At 38.2% G+C, this 20,649-nt stretch overlaps 1 protein-coding gene across 1 annotated transcript in view; it reads left to right on the top strand.

Moving 5' to 3' along the window:
• The first annotated feature begins 12,883 nt into the window (after positions 1 to 12,883).
• The window catches only part of LRRC7 (leucine rich repeat containing 7), a 939,042-nt gene continuing 931,276 nt past the window's right edge, over positions 12,884 to 20,649 (top strand). The window contains exon 1 of the mRNA XM_027572982.2: positions 12,884 to 12,998. Coding sequence (XP_027428783.1) covers positions 12,951 to 12,998 — 48 coding nt within the window. The 5' untranslated portion in view covers positions 12,884 to 12,950. The remainder of the gene's footprint in view (positions 12,999 to 20,649) is intronic.

Genomic DNA, 20,649 nt, shown 5'->3' on the forward strand with positions numbered 1-20,649 from the left:
AGGAGTTCAGAAAAGAGACTCAAAGTACTTTAGAGTCTAAGACTTTTCAGTTTTATCCTAGGGGGTTAACTCTCCAATTCAAGGTGAGAAAGTTTATAAAAGTTAGAAAAACGGGTAAACCCATGAAATGACTTCTAAAGTCTCATGTAATTTGCTTTTTAAAAAAAAATGGGTTGAAAAGAGAGTATACACAACAAAAGAGTTAGTTCTGAACCTTTTTTCCCTCCCATGCAAATAGGGAAGTTGGTGTGGAAAATAGGAGAAATTTATCCAGCAGCCAGCTAATGGTAAATTTTAAAATGTAAGTGGTAATATTTTCAAAGCATATTTTAAAGCAGTCCAAACCCAGTTACAGGATTAGAGTGATTTGAATCCTCAGCAAAATTTTAAACCTTGCAAATTTGTTTTTGTTTCTTTCTCTCTTTCCATTTTTCATTCTGGTGCTACTCCACTTCACCTATATTTTAACTCTTCAAACCTCCTCTGGCAATTTAACATTCCATATGCCCTCTCTTTCCCCATCCCTTCAAAATTCCTTTCTTTGTAAGGTGATTCAGTTAGGAGAAAAATAACTGGAATCAACTTCCCTTTACCAGAGTATTTGTATACAGAGGAGAAAAATAAATTTTACAAAAGAAACAACATTTTATAAGTGGTATGATAGCTACTTTACTGGTTTTGCCTACTCTGAGCATTTGACAAAATCTTGACTTCTATGGTTAGATAGGGTTTCCCCAATAAAATAATTTATGTGTAAGAGAAATAACAAATAAATTCATTTTATTAAGCTAATTCAAGTTGATAGTGGTTGTCTGAAGCTCTGTGCTCAGAAGGTGTATAAAGCAAAGTCAAGATGCAATAGGAAAAAAAGATATCTTTCACAAATGAGGAACATGGGAATGGCGGTCCTAAAGTCAAACATTTACCATTCCTAATATATTGAACTATGTTAAGATAACCCATCTTTAAAGCAGGTGAGATTATTAAATAAAATAATGCTTAAGAAGTACTTAGCATGGTCCTTACGGAGATTTTGATTCAGTGTGTTTGACATGATTACAACTACACAGAAACAACAACAACAACTGACAAGATGAGAATGATTTTCCACTGGGACTGAAACCCATTTGCTTTACCTAGAGTAGGCAATCAATATATTTAGTTGTTGAATTATCGAAATGATGGACTATGAGCTCCAGAAGCATTAAATGATCTATGAAAATGCAAGTTATGATTACATATGTGTGGGAAATGCTGTATGGTCTGTCCCCTTCTTCAAAACTAAAACACACATTTGCTTATAGAAGTTGAGAAGTCCTCTGGTAAATAAATATATTTCCTAAAGTTTTGTGAATGTAGCACTCTATCCCTGAACATCCATTGACATTCTTTGAAAGTAGAATTTAGAAGAATATATTCTGAGTATAGTTTCTAAAGGTTTAACTTAAGCAGGAGTACATAAAGCAAACTATACATAATATATAATTGGGTTCTATAAAATTTCCTATTTTGCAACATTAACGGTTCTTCCTACCAGATCAATTGCAGCACTATGCAACATCGTGTCATTATTTCTGCCTTAAAAAAGACAACAGAAAACCTCTTTTTTGACTTAACCTAATTACCATCCCAATTTTCTGTCCCCTTGTACATCATACCTCCTCAGATTAGTTGCCTCTATGTCCTGTATTATAGACTGAACCATGTCCCCCCAAATTCATATGTTGAAGCCCTAATCTCCAGTATCTCAGAATAGCTGTATTTGGAAATAGGTCCTTTAAAGAAGTGACTAAGTTAAAATGAGGTAGGTCATTAGGGTAGGCCCTAATCTATCTGACTGTTCCCTTATATGAAGAGGAAGTTTGGATACATAGACACTTGGGGTAAAACATAGAGAAAACATGATGTGAGGACACAGTGAAAAGGTGTCCCTCTGTAAACCAAGAATGAAGGCCTCAGAAGAACTCTAATCTGCTGACACCTTGATCTTGGGCTCCCAGCTTCCAGAACTCTGAGGAAATAGATTTCTGTTGCTTAAGCTACCCAGGCATGGTATTTGGTTAGGGCAGCCCTAGCAAATATTTGTCTCCCCCCATTTTCTCTTGAACCTTCTCTATCCAGAGTTTTGCCCTCACTGTTCTTCCAAAACAGGTACATATTAGGATTCGACACCATTTGACACAGTTGATTATTCCTTCCTCCTTGGAAATCCTTTTCCAGTTGGCTTCTAGGACATCAAACTCTCTCGGAGACTTCCATGACTGTGCCTTCTCAGTCTTCATTCTGGATTTTCCTTATCTCCCTGATCTCGAACAGTGCTTCCACCCTGGTCCCCTATTCCTCTTTCCCTCCTCCTGTCATTATCTATCACCTACATATACTTCTTGTTATCGTCTGATTCCCTCCACAGGAACGTGAGAGATTTTTGTCTCTTTTACCCACTGATATTTCATCAATAGCTAGAGCAGTACCTGGCACATACTAAGTAGGTTCAACAAAGGCTTTTTCGAATAAATTGGGAAAACCAATCAATGTAATTAGGAAGATGGCCTTTTATCTTGTCTAGAGTCTTCCTTTACTCATTATGTCATTGTCTGATGAACTTTTCTTTGTGTTCCATGCTATTTGGAAGCAGCAGAGGTTTATTTCGGTAGCACTTTAGTAAATTCTAACATAGTCTGGTGGTCAAGATTATTGGCTCTAGACTTGGACTCTATACCTTCAGTGGTTGTAATAACACAAGTATATTCTTTAACTTTTTTGTGCCCTTTGCCTCAAATTTGAACAAAAACTAATGATTATTTTGCCCTACAGGGTTCTAATGGAGATTAAGGGAAAGAACACATGTAAGGTACTTAAAACAGTGCTTGGTACTTGTAAACATTTACTGTTAAAGTCTATCATTAATTCAATCAGGGTTTCTACAGCAGAGCTGCAATGCTGGAACCTTGGCTTCTAATCTTTTATCTTTACCAGTTGCTAGTGCAGTAATCTGTATAACAAATCTCTTTAGAGATGTTCTCCCATCTACCTCAAACACACACTAATCAGAATCAACACCCTAATCAGATACATAGGTATTAGGAAACATCAGTCCCAAGGGTAAATGGGACATTCTTAGTAGAAGAGTGCTAGCAGTCACTCCTGTCCAAGGCCTCACATGATGTCCCCAAAGTACCTCTTAACAATTCTGTGCAGAAAGACTAAAGAGAACCTGGGATCCTCTTCAAATTTAAGAGTTATGAGTCAATGAAATACTTTTTTGATATGGAAAATGCAGCATAAAATAGTTAAATAATCAGGCATATAGCATAGGAATTGTAATAGTATCTATATCTGTATTCAGTTGAGGAGGGGGGTAGTGGAAGTAGGAATGGGGCTGTCTTAAGCTCACAGTATGGAAAAGGACTTTAAAGAATGCTTTATTTGTTGTACTCCTTCCTGTTTGCAGCAGAAAACAAAAGGTTCGTTCACAAGCCTATGGGCCAGAGAGCTTGGAACATCTGTAGGGAACAGGCTTTAGCATTCAACACATACAGATGAGAGAACCCAAACACAAGGTGTTAACACATACAGGAAGCCTAACATTTGGCAGGGGGCTTTGAAGGGAGCAAATTTCTTTAGCAACACTAATAATAAATATGCTGTTGAAAATGCACAATAATTGTTTGGTATAAGGAAAGACTGGACATTTTGTAAATTTTAAGAAGGGAATTGTGGGCAAACAAAATCAAATGTAAAGCAGGGCACAGTTAGAATGAGAAATGGTTTAGTAAGGTAGAAACATAATGTGGGGTGAGGTTTCCAAAACACTTTTATTGAGAAGGTGATTTTTAGATTATTGCAGTTAACTGAGTCTCCCCAAATGCTTAAACTAAAAGTAAATTGCAGTTTTCCTCTGCTGGATATTACATGAAGGACTTTGGTCACTACAATGTAAAACTCTAACAAGGAAATGGATTCAAGTTGTAGGAGTGGTTAAAGTTCAGCATGGTAAGTGATATAGTATAATACCTAAAAATGGCTTTGAGTTCAGGCAGACAAGTTCATATTCCATCTCTGTGACTTGCTAAATGGGTGACCTTGGGCAGGTTAATTAATGTCTTTGAGCCTAAATTCTATTTTACAGAATGTAAACAGAATGTAATAGTATCTTCCTTACAAGTTGGTTGTAAGGATTAAATGAAATTTGTATAGAAAGTGTACAGCACTGTGTCTGCCTTATCGTTAGTGTTTGGTGAGGGTAGGTGATGATTGTTGATAGCAGCAATCACTGAAAGTTTGGTGAGGGTAAGTGATGATTGTTGATAACCGCAATCACTGAAAGGGCTTTGGAGGGAGTCTTGGGAAGGAAGATTTTAGTATCAGAAAATGGACAAAACAGACCCAAATTCAGATAAACAACATATCTCAGTTCCTAGATTGTATTGGGGGAAAAGGAGAACATCACAGCTTCACGTGAAAGAATGTGTGGGGATATATGTGACCTTCTTATATACTGGAACTTAGAGGGGTAAGGAAATGTAATCAACGTGGACCTAGGTCACTTGAGCATGCTTTGCTCTCATCAGTTGGCAGCTAATGTCATAAGATCAACAATAAACTTAGTGAACTCTGACAAGTTTGATTCTGAAACTTTAGAATGCCACAATATTCTTTAACTGGAGTGAGTGCGATAACAGAAAAATGATCTTATTGGATTGTCAGTGATCGAAAAAATACATGCATACTTTAAAAAAAATCCTTTTGGTATTTGGTATTTGGTATAAATCCAATTGGTATAAGAAAGGTATTTCTCTTGCAGTGCTGTTTCACAGTTCAGTGGGGCTAGCAAGATCTTACACTAGAAAGGATATGCCAGTGGTGCCCAAGGAGCATGACTGCTGCTCTTCTGAGTTTCCCTGTGCTGCCCTTCACGACTATGCTCTCCATGGAAATGTTATGTAAGTGCCTCCTTTTTCCCGAATTGTTTATCAAAACCATTTTTGAAATGGTGAAGATTTTTATCTACATTACCATCATCCGCATCAATAAAATATTTTCTACTGATCCTCTCAAGCTCTAAAGCAAGGCTTCTTGCTATTCTGTAATATGCCCCGACTCCTGAGATGATTACATTTTATGCTGGTTCATGGCATAAACTTTCAAAACTGCCAGCTGAGTTGTCATTGTAGTACAACCAATTCCTTGATTGATGTACAGTGTCTGAGACATCTTTGTTCTCCTGACTTCCCACTGGTTATCAGATTACAGTTAAGAAGAAAAGAAAAGAGTGTAACAATCAGAGTAACACTGGGGTCTCTAATGATATTAGAGGTTACCTTCTCTTTAAGAGAGCATTTGTTATTTTAAAGTGATTGGATCATCCAAATACATCATGCTGGGCAATTCAGCTCAACTATAGACTGGGGCTTTGGAAAGCTTTCTTCCTGATCCCAGAGTTCATCTCATTTTTGGCTGTAGGAAAGTGGTGCCTTGAGAATTTAGATGTCTGGAACAATCTTTAATCTCAGTAGATGGCTTTTGTTGTTGTTGTTGTTGAAGTGCTGCCCAATTGTGAGGAAAAACACAATTTTCTTTACAATGCAGAGAAAGAAAGTTGTCATGTATGTATGTATGTATGTATGTATGTATGATTTTTTTAAAGGAAAATGCTTAATGCTGGCCTATTACTTGCAGAAAAGAGATAATATTTTACACTTGTGCTGAGAAAGCGTCAGCTATTTTGCTTTCTTTTCTTCCAAAATGGAAGAAATTTGACACATTGAGACATTATTTGGAAAGCATATAGGACATTTAGAATTGGCTTTCAGTGTGTAGATAGCCTATCGAAAAATTCAGAAATAAGTCTTGATTAATCAACGAATTTTTTTTGTTTTGAAAACTTCTCTGAATCTATTATTATGTAAAGCAAATAAAATTGGTTTTCCTTTCCAAGATGCTTTCTCATCTCCACTGTGCTTCAGAATTGCAACTTCCTATATGTATATACTGTTCTTCTTATAGAAATGGGAATACTTTCTCCTCCCTACCCTCACTCACCTCTTCTCTATGTTGCAATGACCAGGTAAGTGTGACTGGGTTAAATACTTTGTGTTTAAAATGTCTTTCCAGGGGTGCCTGAGTGGCTCTGTTGGTTGAGCATCTGACTCTTGATCTCAGCTCAGGTCTTGATCTCAGGGTTGTAAGTTTGAGCCCCATTTTGGGCTCCATGCTGGGTATGGAGCCTACTTAAAAAATAAATAAATAAAAGTAAAATGTCTTTCCTGAATCCCAGCTGCAGGCTTTTAATCCTAATGTAATACATGCACAGATTTTACATACTTGTTTTGTGCAGCAGCTGCTTGGCAAAGGAATTTGGAATGTAGATGTAACCTCTAACAAGGAAAACTCAGACAAACCATATCAAATTGTATTGAAATAGAGGGAAGCTGAGATCACCATAGAGAAAATATATAGTCTGTAATTCAAATGGCCAAGGCAGACTGTTTAAAACAAAAGTCAAAACGCATTCTCCTTGGCAGTAAAAATTTGAGTTCTCCTTCCATCTTCTCAAACAGTCTCATGTTGTACTATTCAGCCCCATTGCACCAGATGTAGGGGTTCCAGTCACAGGATTATCTAATGGAATAGATAATCCATTCCTTCTGTGTTGCTAGTAGGTAAGGCTGTTCATGCAGAACACTAATGACAGTGGACAGCTCTCTGCTTTTTTACAAGCAGACCCTGAAGGCTGTGACTCTTTTAGATATATCAGGCTGCTGTACTGGTCTGATTACTCACAGTGGGAGAAGTGTCCAGCTGATCCCTGTGATCAGTCTCACCAGCAGTGCAAAGACCCCATGGCTAGAATTGTCATAGCTTCTACCTTGTAACCAAAGTTGCCCAGAGCTAGTGGGCACATGGTCTCTGACAGATAGTTGTGGGTAGGAGAACAGGGAGCCAGCCTAGGGATATTTCAGAATAGCAGCTCTAACTGAGGATAGACAAGGGTAAGACATAAGATAAAGTGAGCTTGGAGAAAGCATCTCCAATAAGAAACACGTCCCTTGAGTCTCCGGGTTCCCCTGGAATCAGATTCCTGTGTTGAACCATATGTTCTGTTAATGCTTCTACCCTGTGCGTCTCATATAAATGACTGTCATTTACTGAATGCCGACCTGTGTACCAGGCTCTACATACATTAACTTAAAGTTCATTCTGTCAGTTGTTAGTGTTATATCCTTCCTGTTTTACAGATGAAGAAAATGAGATTCCAAGAGATTAAGTAACGTGCCCCAATTCACAGTTAGTGCATATGTATTAGGATTCAAACCCAGGTGTATTCAGTTCCTTTGCTTTTAACTACAGTACACAGTCACCTCATTTTCTCTCCACTCTTTGCTAGTCTCTTTCCTGCTCTGAAAAGTCTCAGGTTTGATTGTCCAGTTGCTATCTTAGAGCAGGATTCTCCATGAAGCATCCTCACTGAAGGAGTTGTTTGTACTGGTGGGTCAGCAGGATGGGAACATCCACTGGGACTGGTGCTAATTGCTTGGCCACAAGTTTCCAATGCAAATGCTGGGTAGACCTCTGCAGAAACACAGTTAAAACAAGTAACTTTTGACAGACAAATCAACTATGTGACACTGACTAAGCTTGAATTATTCCCATGCATAAAGTCTAATGAAAATCGGAAGTATAGAGATTTATCTTTCTTTCTTTCTTTTTTTTTTTTTCCATTTGAGATGGACCCTCTGGTGGATCTGTATTAGGTCTAGGAATATGCTTGCTTTTATGAAATATTTATAGCATCCCATACTGAATTAGACCTTAAATTATTGATGTTTAATGAAGTTACATATTCCCAGCTTCATAGGTCTTCGGTCAAAACATTGATGCTACATATTTCTATTATGCTATTGCTAACTGGAAATACAGATTTTTTTCTCATTCCAAAAGACCCTCAACTCTGTAATGAGAGGAGTCGAAGGAGAGGAGCAAGAAAGAAGAGTTGAAGATGTTACTCTAGCTGATAAGAGATGACATTTGTAAAGTCTGTCTCCAGCCATGAAACCCCAACCTATGATCTCTTCTCTCCTTAGTACCACCAATTTGAAACTGCTAAGGGGCAGATCCTATGCCTAGAAGATTAGGACTCTAGGCTTTTTGAATTTAAAACAAACTCTGGTTACTTTTACTGAATTAGCAGCATTCTTTTTGGTTTGCTGAGAGCAAGATATTGATAGAGAGATGGACTTAAAGACGTTTAGGATATGATTCCCCAGTTTAAGAAGCACAAACAAGCGAGAGAGTGGTGATAGAAGGGGCCATGTATGAGACAGGCACAGTGTTCAACATGGTACTTATAAAAAGTTGAGTACCAGAGTAGAAGTTCAGAAGAAGGGGAAAGTTTGTGGTACATACCATATTCCAGCCATAATAATAGCTCATAGTTATGAGAAGTTCTATGAAACATTTATTTTTCTCAGTTGTCTAGTTTTGTCAAAGTTGTCTAGCTTTGATATCCACCTTTACTACCTCGTAGTTGTGTGATGGTGTCCAAATTACACTCTTGTCTACCTCTATCTCCTTGTTTATTAAAACAAAAACAACAGCAATACTAGTACTAATCATAAAAACTTCGTATTAAATGTGAGGAGTAAATGAAATAATTGATATAATACACTCAATGCAGAACTTGGCAGATGGAAGAATCAATAAATAATACTATAACAAAAATTGATTGCATATTTAATATTGACTTTCTCCTTCTTTGCTGACTAACTCTGATTGAGTTGAGCAGCAATATGCCTAGATAAATGTGCACTTTCAGCTTCTCTGGAACAAGAAGTAGCTTCACAGTGCAGTTCTGGTCAATTTGTTGTAGGTGGAAGTCTCCTGAAAGTTTCTGAGAAAAATTTCACTTTCCCATTCAAAGAGAACACATATACCTAACATCACCCCTTCCCTGCTTTTTCTTCCTTGAGTGTGAATCTCATGTCGGGAACCAAAGCCATCATTTGTGATGGAAGTAGCAAACAAAAGAAAATGTCAAGAGAACTGCAGAAATGCCACCCCAAACGCTGTCAACCTAATTAAAATGACACCAGCAAGGTGCCTATATCCAGGTTTCTTTCTGTGTGAGAAAAATCCCCCCTATTATTTATATCTTTTTATATTCAGTCTGCAAGAAGGTCTTCTGTTATTTGTAGGTTAAAGCATTCCTAATAGGGTTACCTATTATTATTATTATTATTTTACCTAAAGCCAGGCATTATTTTATTTAATCTTTGAAAAAAATCCAGAAAGGTCAGTATTGTTTTGCTGTTTCTTTTTTTCAGTTGACACTTAAAATAAATTGGAGCTTAATAAAAAGTAACATTTTAGTATTAAAAATACTAGTGATAACAATAATAATATAAATAATGAATTATAATAAAATGATAAAAGAGTAATATAATGACTAGCTGACCAATTTTTGAGTGCTTATTTTATGCCATTTGCATCACATTTTTTAAATTCTTACAACCCTGTGCATGAGGTATTGTTAATCACCTCTTTTACAGATGAGGAAACTGAGGCACAGCAAGATTGAATACCTTACCCAAAGTCACAGAGTTGTGGTTCAGATTAAGATCTTTCTGACCACCAAGCCTATGTGCCTAATTATCTAACTAATCCTACCTGCCTTCGTGCAGTTCCAAAATGCTTTCTCCTTCTTCCGGGTCTTTGTGCATGCAGTTCCTTGCGGCTGGAACAGTTTTCTCTCTACTAATTTGGCCAAATCTCACTTATGTTTCACACCTCAGCCTAAATATGTCTTCTCCTTGGCCTTCCCTGACACTCCGTCCCCTCTGTGTGTTTCCATCTTCTGTATTACATCTATCATAGCACTTAGTCCACTCTTTTGCATGTTCTATTTATTTATCCTCCTAACCCATCAGACTGTTGTCTTGCTGGATGCTGGCTCTATGCCTTGTTCATCACTATTTTTCTAGGATTTGGCTTATAGTAGACATTCAATAAAAGGTGTCAGAGTTGAATGATCCTTTGTTTTAGTTCAGTGCTGAGAGGAGTGATAGTAGGGTAGGCAGGAACAAAAGCAGATTTGGGGAAAGGGAGGGATGATGGGCTCAATTCTAGAGTACCTATCATGACTCGCATGCAGGTCAGTGCATGTAGCGCCAGTGAAATCATGTTCTCTATTTTAACATTTATGCAATCAGCCTTCAGAGGGCTACTTAGTCCATGGCCAAAAAAAGAGAAAGAAAAAAAAAAAAAAAGCTCTGAAAAGGTGGCAGTGTGTGTCTCGGGAAGGCAAGCCTAGACTTGTGGTGGGAGTTAAAGAAATGCAGAATTACAAAAAAGAATCCCTCCCACGGATGTCTAAAAATGATGTTCCTAGCAGCTTTAGGTATCACAGTTACGCAGGCAGAAAAGTATTTGATTAACTCACTGGCATTATCTCTGAGGTGTGGGTGTCTTGGAAATCTGCATGCACAATATTCCTTTCAGATAAGCTATTGGGCATTGTTCTACATATGCTACATTGCTGCTCTTCAGCCCACTTTGTACATGGCTAATGTCATATACTTTGGAAATTGCTCCTCCCAAGGTTAAGATAGTTATGGCTACTTTATGGCTTGCATTTAAGAACAAGATGAAATTTAAAGTTGACTTAAAATAGAATTTCTGAATGTACCACAATGGATAACATACGCCACCCCATCCCTTCATTCTCTGTGTATTGCTTTCTTCTGAAAGTTTTCAGATAGTTCTTTTGCATATGCACTTTCCCTTCTGTATTTAGGTATATGGTGAATCAGATTTGGTTCATTTAGGTGGCAGTTAGTCATAATGTGACTTTGAAGTCTGCAGGGGCCACATACAGAAGGATCTCAGAATAATGGGATGAAGATGTAGTTTACTCAGTATCCTACCTACTCTGTCCCCTTCCCACCCATGAGTCAGAAACACTCTTTACTGGGTGATTCTCATGGTTAGAGAAGAGAGCTTTCTGCCTAACATTTAGGAAGCCCAGACAAAAGACCCAACTTCCCAAATTTCTAGGTATTCCTGTGACCTTACTTGAGTCCATTGATTTATTAGTGACTCAATCTGATTTAGAAGTAATGATAATTGATATTTTTAGGTCACAGGAATACCTAATAGGTTTATTTCTTTGTCAAATTTCAATCAACTGGTAATGGGTCCCAGGAGCAAGTTGTTGATAATGACTCTGAAGCTGAGTATTGATTATTAGAAAATTATGCTCTAATCCAGGAGTTAGCTTTTTTTTTCTTTTTTTCTGTGTAGGGTCAGATAGTAAATATTTTAGGCTTTTCAGGCCATATGGTCTCTGTTGCCATTTCCTAACTTTGCTTTTGCAGCCCCAAAGCAGCCAAGGCAATATACAAACAAATGGCTGTGCTATGTTTTAACAAAACTTTTTTTTACATAAACAGGTAGCAGGATTTGGCCCAATTCAGGGCCATAGTTTGCTGACCCCTGCAATTAGCAATGTCTTTGGTGGATAGAGGGAGACTGGTGACACAGATGCCATATATTTCCCATACCTCATATAGAGAGTCACAGCATCCAAGCCTTTTTACTTTTATAGTCTCATTGTTTCCTTCCAACAAACACATGAGGCAGCTCAGCAGCAGGTATTTTTAGAATAGTGGTGTATTCTGGCTAAGAGCAGAAGCTTTGAAGAGAAAGCAATGTGAGGATCCAGCTCTATACTTATAAGCTATATGAGCTTGGGCAGCCTGTTTTCCTCATAGTACCCCAGTCACCTAATTTGTTAATAGAGCATAATAACAGTATCTACCTCAATATAAAGGACCCTTCAATAAATGCTCATGGTAAATTATTATTATCTTCTCCGTTCCTATCTATAAACTGAGACTAACCTCATGGTATTTATATGTATTAAATGACGTAACATGTGTAAAGCTTATAGCACAATGCCCTGTACATAGTAATGCTTCATAAATGTTAACTAGTATTCATATTTTCATTTTACCAATAAAGGAAGTTTAAAATGATCAAATAGTTCTGCCAAAGCTTTATAGTGAATAATAGCAGAAGTGGGCTTGAAACCTAGTTCTTTGGACACCAGAGATCATACTATGCCCACTAAAAATGAGCAAATATGTGTTAAAACTTTCTGAAAAGGAAAAAAGTAAAATTCAAATGGTAATATTTTTCATTAGAAGTGATAGGATATAGACAACCTTTCCACCCTAACTTTTGACTGATTGGTTTTTAGTTAAATACTTTTTTGTAAAATTCCTTAATTTGAGGTGTATTTTCTTTATATGCCAGTCAGGAGACAACTTGTCCCTGGGAATAGAACACAGGCTTTAGAACTGTTAGGGAGAGGAGATTTTTATATTGCATTTTTCTACTAGATGTGTTTCATCCTTTATGAAACAGACCTTATTGCCCTAAACGCCCATGTTTTATTCCATATTGGTATCACAATCTTGACCTTATCTGAGTGGAGAAGGTGGTAGACATACAAACTAAAGTTGGGGGAAGCTAGAGAGCTCTGACTTGTGTGCTTATATGGCTCAAAAAGATTATCTGGGCCAATTAGATTAATTTCCATCCCTTTTCCTCCGCCATGGAGAATGGCAGAACAGTGAAGGTATTTGGACAAGAGATGGCACTTGGAAAGTTGTGAAAAGTAAAGAGATATTCAGTAGGAGCATAAGGGGAAAGGTATTACAGGCAGAAAGCACAGACAAAGCAAAGAAGAGTTGACTGGAAAGGGGAGAGAGATCCTAAAGAACTGCCAGGAAGCTTTTGAGACTGTTGCTTGGTAACTGCCTAGCTCAGTTCGGTGGCTGTTGCTGAATCATTCAAGTAACTCTCACTTGCCCAATTCCTTTCTCCACCCCCGTAAAGGTGAACACTTGGAATGGAATCTAATTCTAAACCAGCAGCTGATACAGACATCAATGATGGGAAGTAAATTACCTCAGGGACATCTCTTCTTAAGTCACAGGGTAAGTTCTTGCCTCCTCTCCTAGGAACGCCCAGAAACTCCCTTACCCATGCTTAAGCTGGCCCTGGGATTAAGCAAGCTGTGATTTACTTGACTGAAACTCACCTTGTAAATAACGTTTCCATGAATAATACCTAACTTTAGAAGAAGAAATCAAATTTAAAATTGAAGGAAGATGAGGAGGAAAAGGCCCAGGGGAAGGTGCAGATGAGCATTTTCATTTATTTAAAAAAAAAATGTAAACACTTGTAAAAGATGGCACTTCTGGCACTGACAGACAGTGGAGAAAGAAATGTGTCAAGGTCCCATGTATTTTCTTGATGATACTTGTCCTCCCTCGGTGAATAAATTGATAAAATATCGAGAGCTGTTCTGGAGATAACAAGCCCACGAGAACTTAGAGCAGATGTACACTGCAGCCACGACTGTGTCTCTTTGAGACTAGCCCAGGGAAGCTCCTACTCACCTGCAGAGAAGGGCAGAGATTCTGGTCATGACTCACAAAAGTGGTGGCCTGAAGAAGGAGGGGGAGGCCAGCATGGGCATCTCAGGCTTAAGTAGGCCTGGTGTGCCCTTACAAGCCCAGGGAGTAGGGGAAGTTATCTCCCCCCATCTCTCTCCATTTGCTTTTCACTTCTCTCCTCCTCTTTCTCTTTCCACCCCCACAAACACATGCACACATTGGAGAAAAGAGGCTATTTCTGGCTTGCTAGCAAAGACAGAAATCACACCCAGACACAAAAAAGCTAGGACAGGGTACTGCTGGCACAGCAGACCACATTTTTGTATAGCTAGGACCCTCAGAGGGAAGAGACCTATAGGCAACATTTGGTCTTCCCATTTGATTTATTTGTTTTACTTCAATGGTTAAAACTCCTTTGAATTTCTGTCATTAGCAGCTCACATGAGAGTTTCTGAAAGAACAACAGAGTGGTTCCATTAAACTGAATTCCTTTTCTACAATCCACTTGAATGTTTAATATGTATTTCTTTAACTTCTTAGAAGAATGGCCTTACACAGCTAATACCTGGGGGGGGGGGGGTCTGGTCATGTTCCATTCTTTTTTAATTCATATATTGGGGAGGAAATGAGTCATACTTGGTTAAGCGGTTGATACCACCTACGCATGCAAATTATGTGTGTGTCTGGGAGCAGGATGAAGCAGTATGCCATAGGATGGGCAAGGTACCTTCCCATGCAACTTGAGTTTTCCCTTTGCAGATCGCAAATCCCAGCATCTCGATCCCTGAGCTATTGGGTCTGCAGTCAATATTGCAGAGAAATGGCATGTCCATGTATTTGTGTTGTGTGTGTGTGCCCACTCATGCTCATGCCAAATCTCTGGTTCTTCACAAAATGTCAAACTATTATATTTGTGTAATCCTTATTGCCTCTGTGGAAGAGACTGTTTGAATGCCAAATCAGGCTGCCAGGCACAAATTATGGTAATAATAATAATGGTTATTTATTATTTGTTTTGTGCTTGGCAGTGTGCTAGGTGAATCTCCTCATTTAATCCTTCTAATATTCCATGAGTAGATATTTATAACTTCTACTATAATAATCTCAGGGAGGTTAAATGAGTAAACTCAACCTCAGATCTGCTTATTTCTAAAATGTGTGCTATTTTACAGCTTCCCTGCTCTTATTTTAGAATTGTACTGTGAAACCCACTATCTTTTAAAAACATTCCTATGAGATGTAAGAATATTTTATTTATAGTGTATGACAAAGCCAGAAATTTTAAAATGCTTCAATATCTATGCTACTCACTTTACCATATAATTTTATATTCTCACAATTTGTTCTGTGTTTTCTTTCTTTCTTTCTTTTTTTTTTTTTTTTTTGGTTGTCATTTTATGAAGACCAGTCCTTGATGGCAGATTGTTTTTTTAATAATTTTTTTCCCCTCTATTCTCCTCTGGGTCTAACATAAGATAAGAAATCCAATTACAGCAAAGACAAGGGAACAGACAAGACATTAACATGTGTGTGCCCAACACAGGGTGAGATATTTTCACATGGTTCCTATGGAATCACATTTTATATGAGGATTAGATTCTAAAGTCAGCACATGTGGTGATTATTTATTAGTGTTTTCTCCAACATTAAGTTGCCTTTCTAACGCAGCCCCTCACTTCTCAGCCATGTAGAATGGGATTGGTGTCCTCACAGCTCCAGAGTGGGCCCTGACTGAATTAAATTAATCAGTGAATTCCATCTCCTTGGCTATAGTTATTGATTCAGAGATATCATATGACCCAAGCAAAAACAACCAACATACAATTCCTGGGGCTTTAATTTAAACTTTAAGAAAGGCCAAATTCTTCTTTCCATAGCTGTAGAGCCTTTGAGGACCAAGAAGGAAGGATCTTTATATGAATCCAGCCAACTCTGAAAATGCAGAGCTCTGAAATGGTGAGAAAGAACTGTGTCTCAGGAATATTGTTTAAGTTCTGAGTCATCCCTAACCCAAGACTAGGAACCAGTAGATTTTCTTATTGCTTAAGGAGTTTGAATTGATTTTTCTGTTCCTTACAACAAGAGTCCTACCTAATTCTCCAGGAAAGGTTAAAGAAAACAACAACAACAACAACAACACTAATTTCTCATAGTAAGACCACTATAACTAGTTTTTGTTGTTCATTATAATGGGAAAAATGCTATTGATTTGTACAGGTGATGAGGTGACTTTCATTTAAAGGCCATGCTAGGAAAAATATACTTCTTTAAATTATAGAATAACAGCCTAAAGTAGTGAGCTGCTCAAAATGTGTAAGGCAAGTGGAAACTGAGTTTATCCCAGGAAACAGGAGATTCTTGTGTTTGCTCTAGACTATTTGCTCATTGGGTGGCTGTCAGGTAACATCAATGTCTTAGTTCAGGCTGCTATAACAAGAACACCATAGACTGGGTAACTTCAACAACAAACATCTTTCTCACAGTTTTGGAAATGGAAAAGTCTGAGATGGGGTGCCACTGTGCTCAGGTTCTGGTGAGGACCCTCTTCTAGGTTTCCTCACATGGTGGAAAGAGACAGCTCAGGTCTCTTTATCCCCTTATAAGGGCTCCAATCTCACTATGGGGACTTCATCCAAACCTAATTACCTCCCCAAAGACCTTGCCTCTATATACAAAAACACTGGGGATTAAGACTTCAACATATGAATTTAGTTTGGTTGGGGAGGGGTGGGTTGACAAACATTCTAATCATAGAAATTATCTGCACTGTTCCAAATTACTTCCCCTTGACTCTGCCAAGCATGTGTATTTGAAATTGCATATGAAAAATAAATATATCTACATTATGACTCCATGGAATTATCTAACTTTGTCTTCACAGCATCACTTTAAGGAAGGAGTCAGTATTTCAATATTTTATATATGAGGACATTGAGACTCAAGAAAATTTTAGAGCTTTGTTTCAGCATAATAAAGGTAGTAACTAAAGCCAGGATTTATAGCCAGGTCTATCAGACACAAGCTACATGACACAGGAGGTCAATAAATTCTTTTTTGATTGCTTGAAAATCTTATTGGGCTTCAATTTAATGAAAGCTATAAATATGGTAGCAAATTACTACCACTCAGGAATCAATGAGCCAGCTTAATAATGTGATATTTGGAAGTCTTGGCCTCTCTCCTTGACTGAGTTTTTTCTCACTATACTTCAGTTTTAGAATCTTGGCTATCTCTAAATTACAGAGTACATGAGGATCATGTAGTGGCATGTCCCTCAAGTAGTTTTGTTTGGCTAAAGCGTGATAATTTCTTACGAAGCAAGGAAGTCTCAAAATATATGTCAGGAAATAGTTACTGGAATTAGGGAAGAATATTATAATTACTTACTGAAAGAAAAAAAAAGACTAGAAATGAAAGGCATCTCATCATTAACATAAAAAAAACATAGTGGTCTTTTGCTCCATCCAAAAATGCTATAGATGATCTGAGCAGAAGAATACATTTGAGACTTATGAGACTGAATGTTTTTATCCTCAAGACTATACATTTTGTTTTGAGTATGAGAGTATAATAGTGAGAGAAGAGCCAGACTCTGATCCTATCTCTTAGAGACTTACCCTCAGTAGAGTTTCTTTTCACACTTTTCTTATTGGCAGAATGGAAAGAAGGAACTAACATTTATTGAAGGCCTATACTGTACCAGTCTATTTTAGATGGTGACATTATTTAGTCACTTCAAAATATCTTTGAGATAGACTTTCATTTTAGAAACAGACAAAAATTTGGAAATTTTGAGAGTTTTGCCAAAATTAATATGACATATTAGAAAAGCTAAGTCTCCAAATTCACAAATTCAGAGCAGAATCTACTAGCCCACATGTGTTTGCAAGTCTCCCAATTATCAGAAGTTGTCCTCACATGTATCTAAAGCTTTATCCAAATCTAAACCTTGATGATCAGAGGAAGTTTTCAATTTGTTTGTTTTTTAGTTAGAGGCATTAGTTCTCTGTGCCATCCTTTGAATTTCTTTGACTTTATCCTTTTTATTCCCTGGTTTTGCATATACTCTATAGCTTAACTATTGAATGGCAACATGTATTGAAGGAGGATGGGAAATGAGAGCATTTTGAGGTAATGTAGTATCAGGCAATCATGGGTCTCTTTACTGGGTCTTTTTACTTCTCATTGTGGTATCTTGGACGGTTACCCAACCTCTATGAACCCTCCTTTTTGTCTGATCTATAAAATGGAGATAATGACCTTTCATAAGATTGTTAATAAGAATTAAATTGTATATGTAAATTGGGGGGCAGAGCAAGATGGCGGAGGAACAGGAGACCTGGATTTTGTCTGGTCTCAGGCATTCAGCTGGATAGGGATCAAACCATTCTGAACACCTATGAACTCAACAGGAGATTGAAGAAAAGAATAGCAACAACTCTCTGAACAGAAAAGCAATCACTTTCTGGAAGGTAGGACATGCGGAGAAGTGAATCCAAGGCGATATTCGGGAGGATAGATGTAGGGGGAGGGCGCCTCCATCGGCCGCGTCTGGCAAGTGATAGAGCAGTGGAGCACAAAATTGGAATGTTTAGAAGTCGGCTCTGCTGAGGGATGTCGCTCCAGTGCCTAAGCGGGGGGTGGAACCCTCGCAGGACAGTGTGGTCTCAGGACCCTTGAGGTCACAGAAAGACCGGGGGTGCCTGAATGCAGCAGAGCTCCCAGGTATTAGAGCGGGGAAGCCGGCTGCAGAGATGGAGCCAAGGCGTGGTCTCTCTTCTCGGGGTTGCCATAAACTGTGTTCCGTGGCCCAGTCGGGCCACTGCTTCTCTAGCAGGGACCCAACAAGTGGCAGATCCGGGGAGACTCCCCTTCCACCCTTGGGAGGAGTGGCGCGGGAGCGCACCACAGGGATCTGCTGGGTTTGGAGACTCCACACGGGGTCGGGTGCCAGACATAGAAACGCTCAGTCACAGGCCGGGTGAGCAGAGAGTGTGGCCAGAGACTGGGGAGATGGGAGTGACTGACTGCTTTTCTCTGGGGGCGCACTGAGGAGTAGGGCCCCAAGTTCTCAGCTCCTCCAGGGTGGAGATTGGGAGGCCACCATTTTCACTCTCGTCCTCCAAAGCTGTACCGAGAGCTTGCAGGGAACAAAAGCTCCTGAGAGCAAACCCGAGCAGATTACGTAGCCCAGACCAGACAAGGGCGGGGAAATTCCACCTCCAGCAAAGACATTTGGGAACCACAGCAACAGTCCCCTACCCCAGAAGATCAGCAAGAACAGCCAGCCAAGACCACGTTTACCAATCATTGAGAACAGCAGAACTCCAGAGCTAGGGCAATACTGCACGTAGAATCCATGGCTTTTTTACCATGATTCTTTAGTCTTTCAAAGTTAATTTTTTTTAACTTTTTTTTTTTTGAATTTTTCTTTTTCCCTTTTTCAACCAACATCTTATCAATCCCTTTTTTAAAAAACATTTTTATTTTTCATTTTTAGAGTCATATTCTATCCCTTCATAGTAGTTACCCTTATTTTTGGCATATATATATAGGTTGTTCTTTCTTTAAAATTTTGAGATACAGTTTCTTCTAACAGATCAAAATATACCCTAAATCTGTATGGCTTTGTTCTAAGCTCCTGCCTGATCATATTCTCTCCCGTTTTTTTTTTCTTTTTCTTTTTTTTAAATCCTCTTCTTTCTTTTTTCAAACAACTTCTTATCTTATCAATTCCTCTTATAAAATTTTTTATAATTTTCATCTTTACAGTCATATTCCATCCCTTCTTTGTATCAACCATTATTTTTGTACATATATAAGTTTTTCTTTCTTTAAAATTTTGGGAGGCATTCTCTTCTAACAGACCAAAATACACCCAAAATCTAGTGTGTGGCACTGATCTATGCACCAGCCTGATCATATTTGATCATATTCTGTTTTTTTGTTTGTTTGTTTTGTTCTGTTTTTGTTTGTTTTTATCTTTTTCTTTCTTTTTCTTTTTTCTTTCTTTCCCTTTCTTTTCCCCTGGTTTCAGGTCATTTCTGATTTGTTTAGAGTATATTTTCTGGGGACATTGTTACCCTGTAAGCATTTTGTTCTCTCATTCATCTATTCTCCTCTGGACAAAATGAGAAGATGGAAAAAATCACCTCAACAAAAAAAACAAGAGGTAGTACCGACTGTCAGGGACCTACTCAATGTGGACATTAGTGCGATGTTGGACCTAGAATTCAGAATGATGATTTTAAAAATACTAGCTGGGCTTGAAAAAAGCATGGAAGTTATTAGAGACACCCTTTCTGGAGAAATAAAAGAACTAAAATCTAACCAAGTTGAAATCAAAAAGGCTATTAAGGAGGTGCAATCAAAAATGGGGGTGCTACCTGCTAGGATAAATGAGGCAGAAGAGAGAATCAGTGATATAGAAGACCAAATGATGGAAAATAAAGAAGCTGAGAAAAAGAGAGATAAACAACTACTGGATCATGAGGGCAGAATTCGAGAGGTAAGTGATACCATAAGATGAAAAAATATTAGAATAATTGGGATCCCAGAAGAAGAAGAAAGAGAGGGGCAGAAGGTATATTGGAGCAAATTATAGCAGAGAAGTTCCCTAATTTGGGGAAGGAAACAGGCATCAAAATCCAGGAGGCACAGAGAACCCCTCTCAAAATCAATAAAAATAGGTCAACACCCCAACATCAGTGAAACTTACAAGTCTCAGAGACAAAGAGAAAATCCTCAAAGCAGCTCGGGAGAAGAGATATGTAACCTACAATGGTAGAAACATTAGATTGGCAACAGACCTATCCACAGAGACCTGGCAGACCAGAAAAGACTGGCATGATATATTGAGAGCACTAAATGAGAAAAATATGCAGCCAAGAATACTATATCCAGCTAGGCTGTCATTGAAAATAGAAGGAGAGATAAAAACTTCCAGGACAAACAAAAACTAAAGGAATTTGCAAACACAAAACCAGCCCTACAAGAAATATTGAAAGGGGTCCTCTAAGCAAAGAGAGAGCCTAAAAGCAACATAGACCAGAAAGAAACACAGACAATAGTAACAGTCATGTTATAGGCAACACAATGGCACTAAATTCATACCTTTCAATAGTTACATTGAATGTAAATGGGCTAAATGCCCCAATCAAAAGACACAGGCTATCAGATTGGATTAAAA

This window comes from Zalophus californianus, chromosome 4 (assembly GCF_009762305.2).
Source record: "Zalophus californianus isolate mZalCal1 chromosome 4, mZalCal1.pri.v2, whole genome shotgun sequence".
Classification (NCBI taxonomy): domain Eukaryota; kingdom Metazoa; phylum Chordata; class Mammalia; order Carnivora; family Otariidae; genus Zalophus; species Zalophus californianus.